This window comes from Brassica napus, chromosome C5 (assembly GCF_020379485.1).
Source record: "Brassica napus cultivar Da-Ae chromosome C5, Da-Ae, whole genome shotgun sequence".
Lineage (NCBI taxonomy): Eukaryota > Viridiplantae > Streptophyta > Magnoliopsida > Brassicales > Brassicaceae > Brassica > Brassica napus.
In genome coordinates, this window is record NC_063448.1 from 46046098 (window position 1) to 46061459 (window position 15362).

General features: G+C 44.2%; 2 protein-coding genes across 2 annotated transcripts; both read left to right on the forward strand.

The window, feature by feature from the left end:
* Positions 1 to 327: 327 nt before the first annotated feature.
* On the forward strand, positions 328 to 4224 carry LOC125587302. Its single transcript, XM_048757542.1, has 4 exons — positions 328 to 615; positions 706 to 1350; positions 3730 to 3813; positions 3919 to 4224. Exons 1-4 carry the CDS (start codon positions 328 to 330, stop codon positions 4222 to 4224), a joined length of 1323 nt encoding a protein of 440 aa, XP_048613499.1.
* Positions 4225 to 12619: 8395 nt separating this feature from the next.
* LOC125587629 (meiosis-specific protein ASY2-like) lies at positions 12620 to 15362 on the forward strand. The gene is made up of 2 exons (XM_048758446.1): positions 12620 to 13467; positions 13556 to 15362. The coding sequence occupies exons 1-2, from the start codon at positions 12673 to 12675 to the stop codon at positions 14591 to 14593; spliced, it is 1833 nt and encodes a 610-aa protein (XP_048614403.1). The 5' UTR covers positions 12620 to 12672; the 3' UTR covers positions 14594 to 15362.

Consider the following 15362-nt stretch of genomic DNA (forward strand, 5'->3'; position numbering starts at 1 on the left):
CTTTAGTCAAATGATTCAAATCCTATTCCTAACTAATAATCTATCACATCATATCATTTCAACCCAATTTTATTTATTTAATCTCCCAGTTTATTACATTCATATTTCACATTTACAAAACAAACATTAATCAAAAAGAAATCCCTTAGAAAAAACTAAATCTCACTTTCTTGAATTCAATCTCTAGGGGTTTGCTTAACCTGTTAGCTTTTTGTTGTGTAAGTTGAGTAGTTTATTTGGTTGTTATCATAATCAATATAATCTTCCAGTGGATTTTTTTTTCTCACTTTCAGCCGGTTTTTTGTTGTTTTCAGTGTTTCTTTTCAGATGGATCCTAACTATCCTTCTAACACCTCCTTTGTCCCCGGTCATGTCACTCCTCCCAACCAACCCGTTCTCCATGTAACACCTATTAACCTGTCTAACAATGTCTATTCCCATCCCGAGTTCCAGCCCCAGCCTCAGTTCCAGCCCAGGCCCCAGTTCCAACCTAGGCCTCAGTTCCAGCCCTGTCCCCAGTTCATGCCCCAGCCCCAGCAGCAAACGGCTCCTTCTCAGTTAGCTCTTGTTCCGGTGCAGGCGCAGCCTTCCATAAACTATCCTCCTTACGACGACGTAAGTTTGGATCTAACTTCTTATAGTTTAAACTCAATTTGGTTTGGTTTTCTTCTTTTAAGAAATGCTGACCTTTTTTTATGTGTGTAGATGATTTTTGAGGCAATTAGGGACTTGAACGAACCTGATGGTTCAAGCAAGTCGAGGATCTCGAGGCGTATCAAGAGATCGAACGCCGTTTTGCCTCCTAGTCACGCGGTTTTGGTGACTTACCATCTCAAGACGTTGAGGAGGAGTGGCGTTCTCACCATGGTTAACAACTTATACAAGATCGCTGCTGCTGCTCCTCCTCCTCGGCAAAGAGTGGCTGTTGCGGCAGACCTGGTCGCTCCCAGATATGAGGTTCCTCCGATGAATTCCTCTCCGCTTGATATGCTAGGACAGTCAAGCCGTGAGCTACCCGAGTTGCCTGTAACAGATCCGAACCAGGTGGTTACTGAGTCAGCAAACAGACGACCTGATCGTCCAAGGAGGGACGGATCTGTTCCGATCTCTCCAACTGCGGGTGCAACTCTAGGTCTTCCATATCCGAGTACGTATGCAAGCATGCTACAAAGGGGGAGGCCACCGAGTCCTAGAGCTGCTGTGAGCGAGAGTAAGAGGCTATGCATAGGTGAATCTAGCGGTGGAGTCGTCATCGCTGCTCCAGCTGGTGGAGAAACTGTGGCCGTTGCGTCAAGGATGTGGCGTGGACCTGGATGTACACCTAACATCGTTTGGAACAGGCCTAGAGAGGTAATTTCTTATCCCATATATTAGGGCACCCGCAGCGGTATAAATTCTGCAAAGTTTCTCTTGACAAAAAGTTTAATATTACAAAAGTATAGAACAATAAATAACAGACAAGTGGCCAACGCTTCTCATGACTTCGGACAAAATCTCTTCATAAAGAGACGTTTTTTTGTCTCTCTCATCTGTTTCTTTACCTTCTTTTTTTCATGTATTATTTTAATTACTGAGAGATCTATTGAGAATTGCACCAATGCTGATGGCCTTACAATCTTTGTCATGTTGATTGAGATAGATTCGCGATATCTCTGTAAAGGCTATTTCTTTATTGTAATTATCAATACTATTAAATTAGGAACATGACCAGTTAATAAAGGTTTTGTCCAACAATTATTTTCAACAATACATACTTAAAAAATTTAATCATATCTTTTCTAACTACATCTATTTAATAAAAACTCACGATCTTCTCTCTAACTTAGGGTGTGATTGGTAAGGGCTGTAGCTTTAAAATTTTTGCTGTAGAAAAAAATCTGTAGACTTTTTGCTGTGGCTTTAAATTTTATTGCTGTAGAATTTTATGGAAAGCACTAAAAAATTGCTTTGGATATTTGGTTCTGCAGAGCACTTGTACAGCTGTAGGTTATTTCAAGAGCTGTTGTTTCAAAAAAAAATTTAAAGCTTGATTGCTCTGAATTTGGTGCTGTAGAAATAAATAGGGCTGTGGACAGCACCTACGACAACTATCAATCACCCCCTTAAACATTTATTTTTCTTTCTATAAAAAAACAGTTGGATTTATTGATTTATGAAGCAAGCACCAAAATAAAATATTCCAACCATATGTTTCTTTCATTTCTTCTCAATTCATGCTTGCTCTCCGTACAGATGACAATCACAAGCTTGATGTGGAGACAATCAATCTGTCGTCATGGTCTTAAGTTCATCACTGTTGGCAAGCTGAGAAGATGACAGTCTCAAGCTTTCGGGTCTTCACGGTCTCAATTTCGTCGCAGTTTTCAAGCTGAGAGGATTCGGATCTCTTACACTGTCTCTTTTTCAGGTGAAGCGATGGTGGCTGAAGCCTTGATGATGGCTGAAGCGTCCAGGGTACGGTGGAAGAGGAGGACGACAACTTAGTTTTAGGTTTTGTTAGGTTGTTTTTTGTCACCTGTTTCTTGTGTATTTTGTATTTATATATTTATTTATATTTTATATGTATATATATATATGTGTGTATATAAATAAATATTGAAATCGGTTTAATAAACCTAATTAATTTATAAACCAATTTTAGTTTCATAAACCAAAACAATATTGGTAAACCAATTTCAATATCTATTATAAAAATGTCTCATTAATAATATTACTTTTTATTTTTATTTTTCAAAAAAAAAATATTTATTATTTATTAACAGGTTAACAAAAACCACTTGCCCTTTCCTTATCTAACGAAAGAATCTTAAAAACACATATCAGGCCGAAAGATCAATTCGAATTAAAACATTTCGAAAACACTAGCATCATATTAAAATTCAGATCCAAATATTTATAAAGATTTATTCTAGGTTAGAAAAGGTGATTTGTCGGTTACTTTTCATGACCTATTAATAGAATAGATAATTAATATTTTGAAAATTGTACCGAACATTGACTTGGCATTGTAAATAAGTCAATGATTGGGTCGGTCCACCCAATTAAACCAAATGTTAATTTTTAATCTAATTTTAATTCCACCTTTTGAAAGGACATATCAGAATAGGTCAATGGTCATGATCATGACCAATTGATAAATTTTTAGTCCAATAAAAATGTTCTAATACATAAAATTATAAAAAATATCGGCGTAATATGTATATTATGTACATAAATATAAAAATTAAATTTCTAAAAAAAAATTAAAATAAAAAATATACCCACCTTTTGAAAGGGCGGATCAGAATCTAGATTTGGCTCAACTATTTTAATAAAATAGATTAAAACCTCTTACTAATCATTTAAGAAAATATTTTACAAAAATATAATTATAAAAAAATATGATTAAAAATACACAAATATAAAAATTAAATATAAAACAAAAAATATATCCGCCCTTCAGAATCTAGTTTGTTAATTAAAATCATTGTCGGGTTGTCTGTTTTCGAAAATTTAAAAACTGACTAATTTCCAGATGTTGTCTTATTATATTCATGTCCCCTCGCTTTTGGTTTTTTCATCTGGTTGGTGTTGTTTCGCTTTATCTTGTTTATTGCATCTTCTTCTTCTCATTAGAAATGTGTTTCAATAGGTATAAGAGTTTCTAATATTTTATTTAAATATTTACTGTCTTGTTTTGAATTTGGTGAAGAACTTTATACCTAACTTGTTTGCCTTTTATGAACCTAGAGTGCCACACCAATGTCCATCAGGGCAGCTACTGGGACATCAGAGTCTGCCTATGGAGAACTCAAGAGAAAGCTTGACTTTGCTGTAAGTTTAGTTGATTATGATGAAAGAGTCTTGTCCTTTATTTGATTTGTTTATTGGATTTAATTCTTGATTCTTATGTTTGGTTTTGGTCTCTGAATGTTTCAGTGCGAGAAAGCAAAAGAAATCTTGGATGTGTTGACAGCTGGTATTGAGAGCAACGACTTTATAGAAATGTCGCAAGCTAGACAGGAGGTGGAAGGACTAATACCAATGTTGACTGTGGAGCCACATGCCATGAGACAAGTGCAGCCACAGGTCGTGGAAGAAGTGGAGGCACCACCCGTGGAACAGCCACAAGCCGTGGAAGAAGGGCCGTCAGAGGAGGCAGCAGCAAAGACTGAAGCTGGAACCCAAGGAGATGAACATGGACAAGAAGTTGTGGAAGGAGAACAAGAACAGCCTCAGCCTTAGCCTCAGACCGAAGCTGAGGCAATGCAAGGAGCCCTGGTCTGATTTATGAAGAATAGTGGTCCGACAAAGACAGGCTAGACATAGCTTGGTGTTTATGTTTAGGAGTGTTATTTTTTTAATAGTTGTTGCATCTATCTTTATTTAAAACTCATTTTTCATTTTTAGTTTAATAGTTTGGTAAACAGAGAACAAAGCTATGAATAAAGGAGATGCATCAAGCTCTTCCAAGGCAATGGGTGAGGTTTCAGCTAGGGGGATTCCCCTGCAAGCAACACACTAGGAAGCCTTTGAGGCCGCGCTAGAGGAAGTAAGAGAAGTGATGGTGCAGTACACACAGTGTGCAGACCCGACCGAAAGCGCAGCTAGGCGCGAACGAATGAAAAAAGCAGAACAACAAGGAGAACTGGAAGAAACAGCTTTACAAATGGTCAGAGCAGCCAGGGCTGAGACTGAGACTGAGCCAGATGCTGCACTTGGGCTAAGAAGCCCCCCTACTGCAGAAAGAATCCCAACCGCTCTGCGCCTAGAACCGATCAACACAGAAGTCACAATACATAGAGAGGAATCTCCAAGAGAGGGAGAAGCACCAAAAAGGAAACCATGACGTCTTCCTACTTCACAACGTCTAGGCCCCTCCAAACTAAAGAGGAACACAAACAATGAAGATACAACAAATGAGAAGCAGACAGAGAAAAAGAAGCTGGGATGCCCTCCCGGAAAAAGAGTTGTCCATCAGAGCCCGAAGCTAATCAGAGGGACCAGCTCACGCAAGCGAAAGGTGTAGAACAGCTCAACATCCTGCAGGAAGAAACTAATCACAGACGACTCAAAAGCTACAACCTCCAAAAACTCAGATGGTCTATCAGGAGCGACTACAAATTCAGAAAATCAACTCATCTGTAAAATGATCGCAGCAAAGACAAGGAACAAGAAGGATTTTCAGAATTCTACTTCTCTCGTTCCTTAAAAATTTGTAGCTGGAACTGTCAGGGGTTGGGGAATCCCCGGACAGTTCAACGATTGCGGGAACTGAAGAAAGACATCTTCCCAGACATCATGTTTCTCATGGAAACCAAAAATCCCGATAGCTTTGTTTTAGCAAAGACAGAGCAGCTAACATATGAGCATCGAGTACTAGATCCACCGGTTGGGCAGGGAGCTGGGGGCCTCGCTTTGCTTTGGAAACAAGAAGTGAACTTACAAGTATTGAGTGCAAATGCAAACCATATAGACACTTGTATTGAATTTGAAGGAAAGAATTTTTTGCTTCGTTCATTTACGGCAACACGGACAAGCCTAAGCGGCGATAACTATGGGAGCAAATCATCTCCCTCTCGGATTCGAGAGACGCACCGCTATTTATCACCGGGGATTTCAATGATCTCACGAGTAATACCGAAAAAGAAGGAGGGCCGAGTAGGGAAGAAGGCTCCTGCACGGACATGCGCACATTCATGGCGGAGGCTGACTTGTATGATCTGCAACATTCTGGCGATCCCCTATCTTGGAGAGGGCAGCGAGGTGTACATTTTGTAAGATGCAGGCTTGATCGTGCTATAGTCAATAGCATGTGGGCAGAGATGTTTCCAAAGGCGAGATGCCAATACCTTGCATATGAAGGCTCAGACAACAAACCATTAATGTCATACTTTGAGCCCGACAAGAAAAATCGAAGAGGTCTATTCCGATATGACCGCCGGTTAAAGGACAACGAAGAAGTGAAAGCGCTGGTGGCAACTACTTGGGCTAATGCAGAGAATATGACCATCAGTGAGTGCATTGCAAGAGTCATGACAGCAATATCAGAATGGACTAGGGCACAATAGAAAAATAGCAGAGAGCTCACAGAAGAGAAGAAGTTTGAACTGGAAAGTGCACAGACTAGCCCAGCCAATGACACTACACTCATCCAGCGGATCACAACTGAGCTAAGTGCCGCCTATCAAGCGGAGGAAGAACATTGGCGCCAACGCAGTCGGGTGTTATGGCTGAATTTGGGGGATAGAAATTCAGAGTTCTTTCATGCTATCTCTAGAAACAGAAAGCGAGCTAACACATTCTCTATGATCGAAGACATCAATGGAGTTATGGTCCACAAAGAGGAACAGATATCACGAGTAATCGTCCGCCACTTCCAGACGATGTATACAACAATAGAAGGCAACAGTAAGGACACAGTGGAAGAAGCGCTAACAGCCAAGATCACAGCAACCCAAAACGCAGAACTGATCAAACAACCCTCGGCTGCTGAGGTTAGAGAAGTTGTTATGTCGATCCATGCCGATAAAGCGCCAGAGCCGGATGGCTTTTCAGCAAGCTTCTTTCATACGAATTGGATTCCATTGGACCAGAGATTGTAAAGGAGGTACAAGCCTTCTTTGAAACCAGAACCCTACCGACAAGGATCAATGAGACATTTGTCCGATTGATACCGAAGATACAGAGCCCGCAGAAAGTGAGTGACTACAGACCCATTGCCTTGTGCTATGTGTACTATAAGATCATATCCAAGCTCCTTACTTGGCGACTACAACCTCTCCTCCCCTCGCTGATCTCGGAAAACCAGTCCGCATTCGCCAAAGGAAGAATAATATCTGATTATGTATTGATCACACATGAGGTCCTTCACTTCCTAAAAATCTCAAGAGCTGAAAAAAGATGCGCAATGGCGGTCAAAACCGATATGAGCAAAGCATATGAGCGGCTAGAATGGGACTTCATCCAACAAGTGTTCCAGCGATTGGGCTTTCATCCCACATGGGTAAATCTGATCATGCAATGTGTGTCTTCTGTTTCATACTCTTTCCTCATCAACAGCTCGCCTAGAGGAAGAGTTAAACCGACTAGAGGAATCCGTCAAGGAGAACCTCTCTCACCATACATCTTTATAATGTGTAGTGAGGTTCTATCCGGTCTTTGCAACAGAGCACAAGAAGATGGTTCCTTAAAAGGAATTAAAGTAGCGCGGGGGAGTCCCCGACTCAATCATCTTTTATTTACGGATGATACCATGTTCTTTGTGAAAGCTTCGCAAGAGAGCAGTGCATCACTTCAAGCGCTCCTAACCCGATATGAAAAAGCCTCGGGGCAGTATATCAATGTCGACAAGTCATCGATAACTTTCTCAAAGAGAACACCGGGAACTCTGAAACAAGCGGTGAAGGCAAAACTCAACATTACAAAGGAGGGAGAAGTAGGCAAATACCTTGGACTACCGGAGCATTTCGGAAGGAGGAAAAGGGACATGTTCAGCTCTATCGTGGAGAAGATTAAGCAGAAAGAAAAGGGTTGGTCCAACAAATTTCTATCCACAGCTGGGAAGATGATGATGCTCCAAAGTGTACTCTCGCCGATTCCATCTCATGCCCTGACAAGCTTTAAACTCCCTGAATCTCTATGCCAAAGGATCCAATCCGCCCTTACTCACTTATGGTGGGACGACCGCAATGGCAATAGGAAGATGGCTTGGATATCTTGGGAGAAGATGATCATGCCAAAGGACAAAGGGGGCTTAGATTTTCGAGACATTCAGAGCTTTAACGATGCATATCTGGCCAAACTCAGCTGGAGAATCCTCCACCATCCAGAGAGCCTCTTTGCGAGAATACTAACGGGAAAATATTGCACAACTGAAGGAATCATGGAATGTGCTGAAACGGACGCGATGTCACACGGCTGGAGAGGGATTCTCATTGGAAGGGACCTCTAGCACGTCACATAAGCTGAGTAGTAGGAGATGGCACAAGCATCAATGTCTGGAGTGATGCATGGCTGAACGTTACCTCACAGATAAGACCAATGGAGCCGCCACCAGCCTCTCAACTAAACGCAACAGTCGCAGACTTGTTGATTCCAGAAACTATGGAATGGGATGTGGGAAAAATCAGGATGATTCTCCCCTTTGGAGAGAAATGAACCAGAACCATCAAACCTAGCAAATCGGGAGCTCCTGATAAGATGATTTGGCCTCTGACACACACAGGAGAATAATCTATGAAAACAGGATATGCGGCTGCTATGCTATTGAGCTCGATAACAGAGGAAGTGTAAGATGTGGAGACAATCACCAACTAGAGAAAGAGCGTCTGGAAACTGCAGACAACCCCAAAGATTAAACTGTTTATGTGGAAGATTTTCCATGGAGCAAATACCAGTTGGAGAGCAGCTGATCAGGCGACATATTGGAGTTGATGGAAAGTGCAAGCTATGTGGAAGGTCCGAATCTATAAATCATCTGTTTTTCGAATGCAATTTCGCGCACAAGGTTTGGGCTGCAACCCCCCTAATGCCAAGCTTCGAACCTAGAGGAACGATAGCTTTAGAGCATGTTTGGAATAACCTGTGTGAAAGAGTTTGCCTGCCACCGATTTGTCTGATCAAAAGTAGCATAGCTCCTTGGGTCATTTGGAAGATTTGGATTACTAGGAACGCTGCCATCTTTAATGATAGGTGGACGACATCAGAAGACATTGTATCAAAAGCAATTTATCTAGCGAAGGAGTGGGAAACTAACCAGGTAAAAAGAACTACTGAACGCAAAAGTGTTGCAGGACAAAGGCTAGCTCCCGAAAACTGCACCATGGTTCGATCGGATGCGGCATGGAGGGAGGATCTGCTGATGGCGGGCTGCGGTTGGACTATCTCGGATCAGACCAGAACTCGATCTTTCTCGGTCCCGGCGTACTTCGTCGGCTCTCCTCTTACAGCGGAAGGACTTGCACTCCTTGGAGCTGTCACGGAGTGTAAGGAGCTTGGATACACACGCATATGCTGTGAATCGGACTCGAGCCAGTTGATTCAAGCAGTGACAACTGTTACTGAAGCTTCAGAGCTCTATGGCATCACCGCCGACATCAACGCAATTGCTTCAACTTTCGAAGCTATTTCCTTTCTATGGATCTCCCAGATGAACAATGTTGTAGCAGATAACTTAGCTAAACAAGTCTTGGCAGATGAAACTACATTTATTGTACCACCAAACTTCGCTTGATCGAATTAATTAAAAAGTTGTGTTACAAAAAAAGTTTAATAGTTTGGTATAGAAGAAACAAAAGGCATTGTGTTGTCGTTGTGTCTCTAACTAACCGAACAGTAAGAGGTTGTTGTAATTTAGAGGGATATTTCCAGTGTTGGATGTTTTCTCTTTTACATCAATCTAAGGCCATGATTATCGGGGTTTGTTAATGGAGAAACTGCATTTATTGTACCACCAAACTTCGCTTGATCGAATTAATTAAAAAGTTGTGTTACAAAAAAAGTTTAATAGTTTGGTACAGAAGAAACAAAAGGCATTGTGTTGTCGTTGTGTCTCTAACTAACCGAACAGTAAGAGGTTGTTGTAATTTAGAGGGATATTTCCAGTGTTGGATGTTTTCTCTTTTACATCAATCTAAGGCCATGATTATCGGGGTTTGTTAATGGGGTTTCCTTACCAAAATTAGTGTGTGGGCCTCACCAAAATTATAAAACCGGTGACAGAAGACGTGAGATAAGGATCTATTGTGGTGGATTTTTTGCACTGTTTGCGGGCTCTACCGACACGTGGCAGCCCGCGATTGGTGCGCTTTTAAATTATTATTTTTTATAATCAGACCAAAAAAAAAATTTAAGAAACCCATAAGGGTTATAGTGTTAATGATGCTCTAAGCTTACTTTTCTCCAATCTTTCATTCTATTCTCCTTTGTTTATATTTTAGTTCAGGGAGGTTGAATCTTAATTCCATATTATTGTCTTCACTCGGGAGAACTATCTTCGAGTTTTAAATCGGTTATATTTTGTAAACTGGATAAAATAGTTGATGTATTATTCTTTTGTTAATGCTGAGAAAATCCATTCTAAACATAAACAGAGTTAATCGTAGGAACGCTTGTAAGAAATTAAAATGACAATAGGCATCATACAAGAAAGCTCCCAACAGCAGATAACAAGTTCAAGATAATAGAGAGAAAGGGACCAAGAATGCCATCCATTGTAATATAAACAAAATTAAGTAGGTCCAAACCAAGAGCATGTTTGATCGGAAAACGGTGATAAAAAGATGTGGGTTTAACAAAGACGTTTTATTATGGTCGGAGAGACTTTCAGTCGGTTACAAGAGAAGTAAAGAGAAAGCGACAGAAGAGAAGCCGGCAACTCGATGAGTTACCGGAGAGATACAGATATCGGCAAGATGAGCAAAGGTGAAAACCCTAATCTAGCCGCCAAGTGTTAGTCAGATGATTTCGGATCCCTCTCTCGTTCCTCTTCCTTCTCCTTATATAATCCTCTGATGTGTCGTTCTTGACCTAATTTAGGTCGTCTTCGTGGGCCTTCCTCATTGGGCCGAAGGGCCCGTATTAATCCGAGCGATCGCCGAGCCGGATGCCTCCTAGTCGACGACGGTCGACTCGAGGTACTCTAGAAGTGAGCCGAGAGACTGACCTTCTAAGCCGGCTATCCGAGCCGTCGCTTTCATTGGTCCGGGCCAGGCCTCCTATTCCTTGGGCCTTGAGGGATGGTTAGATCCATCTCCTACAGTAAGTCCCCCCGGTCCATCAGTGAGCGAAGGTCGTTTAGCTCATGATGGATTCTAGAACATGGGGGTTCAAAGGAGTGGGAGTCCTGTCGGGAGGTTAAAGCGAGGGGTCGATGAGTCGCAGAAAAGGCTGTGGTAATGCCTTCTCTCGGAGTCGTTGAGTCGTCTTGGCTAATTGTCGATTTAACCGTTTTTAGGATAGCCGTCGATTAATTAAGACGAAGAGCCGGAAAGTCGCGGAAGCCATCGGGATCTTAGGGAGAGTTTCGAGGCCCATTTAGGCCCGTTTAGGCTTAATAATGATACCTCGAATTTTTCCCTTTTTCTTTCTTCATAAATGCATCGAGAAGTCGAAACGCCGCGAGAGTCGGCTGGGTTTTTAGGGAGAATTTCGAGGCCCATTTAGGCCCGTTTAGGCTTAATGATGACGCCTCGAGTTTCCCCCCTCTCTCTTCCTTATAAATACGCAGATCCCCCCCTTATTTCTTCAAGTTTTCTCCGCGATCAAAGGTACTTTCTCTCTCCTTACCTTATATCTCTAAGCGTTTGTTAGATTTGTTCAAAGCGCTCTTCACTGTTCCGTTCCGCGATGTCGTCGGGTCCGAGGTTATCGAGGCAGCAGAAGGGGAAGGGAGTCGCCGCGACGCTGAGTCCGACAAGGAATCCCGACGGGGATCGTGTCGACGATCCGGAGGTGATTCATCGCGCGGCGATGATGGATACGGTTAATCTATCTCGTTCCCAGAGACTTCTGGTCGCGGATGCTGCAAGGCTCGCGAGAGAAGGGAGCGAAAGCGTCGTTGCGAGAGACGCGATGGAATGTTCGAGGGACGGGCAAAGCGGAGCGATGCCTGTTGACTCGGTCACCCCGAGTACTCCCCCCGCGGGAGGCGGCCTCTCGGAAGGCGATGATTCTGAGGCCGAGTTGCTTCCGACTACCTTTTACCCCGAAGGGATTTTTGAAGAGCTTCCTCAACTCCATCCCGATTTATTGCGTCCTGCTTTCTTGGCCGGTCAAGATTGGGAAGGCGTAGAGAAGACAAAATCTACCCTGGGGAGCGTGAAGAGGGTTCTTCGGGCTGCGGGCGCTGTAGGCGTGACCTTCCTCGTTCCTACGGAAGAGCAGAGGCCCTGGTCTCCTCCGATCGGGTATCAGACGGTGTATGAATCCTATTTTCAGGGAGATACTCGATGTTGGTTTCCCATTCCTCGACTGATCACAGCATACGCTAGGCGCCGAGATATCGCGATCAGTCAACTCCTGAATGGCTCGCTGCGATTAGCAGTTACTTTGTCGATTTTGGCGGAGCAGATCGACATGCCGATGAGCGTTAGGTCGTTTGAAGAGATGACCTCGATAACTGACATGAAAGACGGCACCTACTCGGTGAAGATGCGACCGAACTGTAACGTGTGCGCCGGTCATCCGAACAAGACGCAGAACTGGCAGCGTTCTTACTTCTTCCTCAGATCTGACAGCTCGGCCTTCGAGGAACCTCCACAAAACGATTGTCGAGTTCTTTGGAACCGTTCTTGCGGTAGAATATTCTGTCGCAAACCGTAAGCGACTTATTGATTCTAATCGTGTCTCCTTTTTCGCTTTGTATGCAGTTGGCCATCCTACCTCCCCGATCTATCCTGAAGATTTTTTGAAGAGTGTTCGTGCCGTATCTCTGCTTCGAACCTATCGTTGGTCGGAGATCACCGTTAAGAAGATCCGTGAGCTTAAAGATCGAATCGCGCGAAGTACGTTCTCTCGCAGCTCTGAGTTATATTCTTTTAGTCGCGATTTTCACTCGTTGCGCCCTGACCTCTCTGCCTTCTGTTTTTAGGAGAGTGGAGATCTGATCTTCCGGTCGTTCTTCCTATTCGTACCAAACGACTAGATATCTTCCCGAAGGACATCCAAAAACAAATTTCCGAGGCAAAGAGGATGGGAACTCTTCCTGATTTGAGTGCGATACTGTCTGCCCAGCTGGGGTTGATCGGTGGGGGAGGATCGTCAGTAGCGGTTCCTCGCGCTGACGCGATTCCCCCTTCTAATACCCGCGACGCAGGGAAGGGTAAAAAAAGGAAGAGGGGTGGCTCGGGAACCGAAAGGAGTGCCGAGGGAACGAGCGGCGTTCCTCCTTCAGGTGAACTCCAAACGAAGAAGAAGAGAAAGAGGACAGAGAAGAAGTCTGCTGTCGAGGGATCAGGGAATCTCGAGGGACCGACCGAAACTGAGGGGGAGAACGTCCAGGAAGAAGAACTTCGTCCCGAGGAAGAGGTTCCCGCAGATAGGGCCCTTGGAGAAGAAGGCGACGAGGAAGAAGCCGTCGACGGACAAGAGTCTGAGACTTCTCTTGAAGACGCGGGCTCAGACAACCTCGCAGAGGAATCTGAGGGGTCGCCACTTCTGATAAGAGGGCGCGGCGATGAAGCTGATGGCGAGGAGCAACTTCCTGCTCCGATGTCTCCTCACGCAGAGGTTCCAGCCCGTCCCAATATCGGGGCCGTCCAGACTGGTACCTCTTCTCGCGGTGACGCCATTTTGAGGAGGGTGCCCGGAGTCAGCTTTCCCGACAGAGTTGACTTTCACTACGAGGGGCCGGCTCCGCTGGCGTATGTTCCGGAAAAATGCGGGGAGCTCCTTCGTCAGTTTAGAGGAAGGGCGAAACCTTTGCCCGCTGTGGAGGATCTCGTCTTCGGGGGCGAGTACGAGGAGGCTGCAAGGGCCAAGCTGTTGGTGAGTAATTTGACTTCCTTTTGTCTTTTTCTTCCCTTGTTCCTCTAGTGCCATTTCTTTACGGTTTTCGTTGCTTCGCATCTCGTAGGGGGATAGCGCAATGAACATCGTGGTCGACAAATATGATACTGCGCTGAAGGGGGCTTTGAACGAGCTCGAGCAGGTCAAGAGGGAGCATGCGGAGAAAGAAGAGGCTTCTGCTCGTCAGCTAAGTGCATCGAAGGCCAACGTCGAGAGACTTAACGGGATGGTCACTCGCGCAATTGCTCGAAGGGATGAGCTCAAAGCCGATTTGGCGGCCTCTCGTGGAGTCATCCATGAGTTAGAGCAGAAGAATGCGGAGCTCGAAGGTGAGAAGGCTTCGCTCGCTGCCTCTCATGAAAGAGAGATGAAGCGTCTTAGGGATTCCAGAATCCTAGAGGTCACGAAGGAAAGGGGGAGAGTCGAGGCCGAGATGGCTGCGAAAGCTAACCGTCGCTTTGCGAGGATCCGTTCCCGAGAAGAACAGCGGGATGCCTATGATAAAGCTAGGTTACTCCATAGCCAAGCCTTTGGGACCAGGAAATGTCTCGAATCCTTAAGGAGGGTTGGGAGCGACATCTCGCAATCTGTTATCGAGATATTCGCAGAGCAGGAGAGGAAATACGAACAAGAGGCCGAGAAACTCAAAGTGGGCGAGATACCTGCGGAAGATCTCATACTCTCTCCTCTTGTGTTGGACTCTCAGTTCGTGGATGCTCGAATCTCGGCGAGTCTTGATCCATATGGGTCTAACGCTGGCTTAATCGACCCTGAGACTGCGCTGACTCTTCACACTCCTCTTACGCATCCGACTGAAGAACAGCACGCAGACCCCCCCTCCCACGTCGAGGGTCCTTCGACTGCGTTTGAGGGAGAGACGCCTAACCGAGGGAACCTTGTTGCTGAAGATAATGCTCCTTTGCTCGTACTTTCGGACACTTCGGCTGAAGGATCCCGTCGAGGCAATGAAGGAGAGAATGTGGGGATGCTTGAAGAGGTCCCGAGATCAGATGAGATGCACGTCTCTCCGGTTGCTCGCGAGTCGAGTGTTAGGGCTTCAGAACTTTCTGCCCTCAATGACCGTGAGAGCGATCGAGAGGGTTAACGTCTTTTGTGTGTTGTTTTCTTTTGAGTCCCGGAGGACTTTTGTTGTTGTTTTTATTTTGAACCTTTGCCCTCGAGGCTTTTGTTTCGCTGTTTTCTCGCTATCTCGAACTCTTTTGGTGATTTAGACTGATTTACTTTAGATTTGTCTATCGAAATCGTGATTTCTCAAGATTTGAAGTGACTCTGCTCGTTCGGTGTAAATATTGTTCGAGATGTCGAATCATTATAATTTTAAACTTGTTATGACTTTGTCTCGGTTGACCTCTTTGAGTCGCGACCGTTTGCCATTTTTAAGCTTAAATCGTTAATTAAGAGTTTTCGACTTTGACGGTTCCGCGTCGATCCCGATGTAATTTTCAAGCGTTTGGTTGGCCAGACCTTACTTAGTTAAATTATAGGATGAATCGGAGTCATTGTCTCGGCCGTGTTGGTTTAGGTCGCAACGCGGTCGATTCCCGTGAATACGTGTCTGATCAGGACGTATTCAATCGTGGGATGCGAGTGCCGATACGTTTGTTCGAGGAGCCGGGGCGTGTTCGAGTAGGCATCGCTTAAGTGATCGTCTGCTTCGGAGATCGATTCCTCGGGGAGGGTTTTTATATTTTTTTTTTATTTCGGCTGGACCCTTTTTCTTTGGGCTGCCTACGTATCCCTTTGCGGGAATCAAGCCATTCGTAGTTCTTAGATTGCGAGTGAAAGTGGCCTTTGTGGCGCATTCACTCATTTTTTTTTTTTTTTTTTTTTTTTTTTTTTTTTTTTTTTTTTTT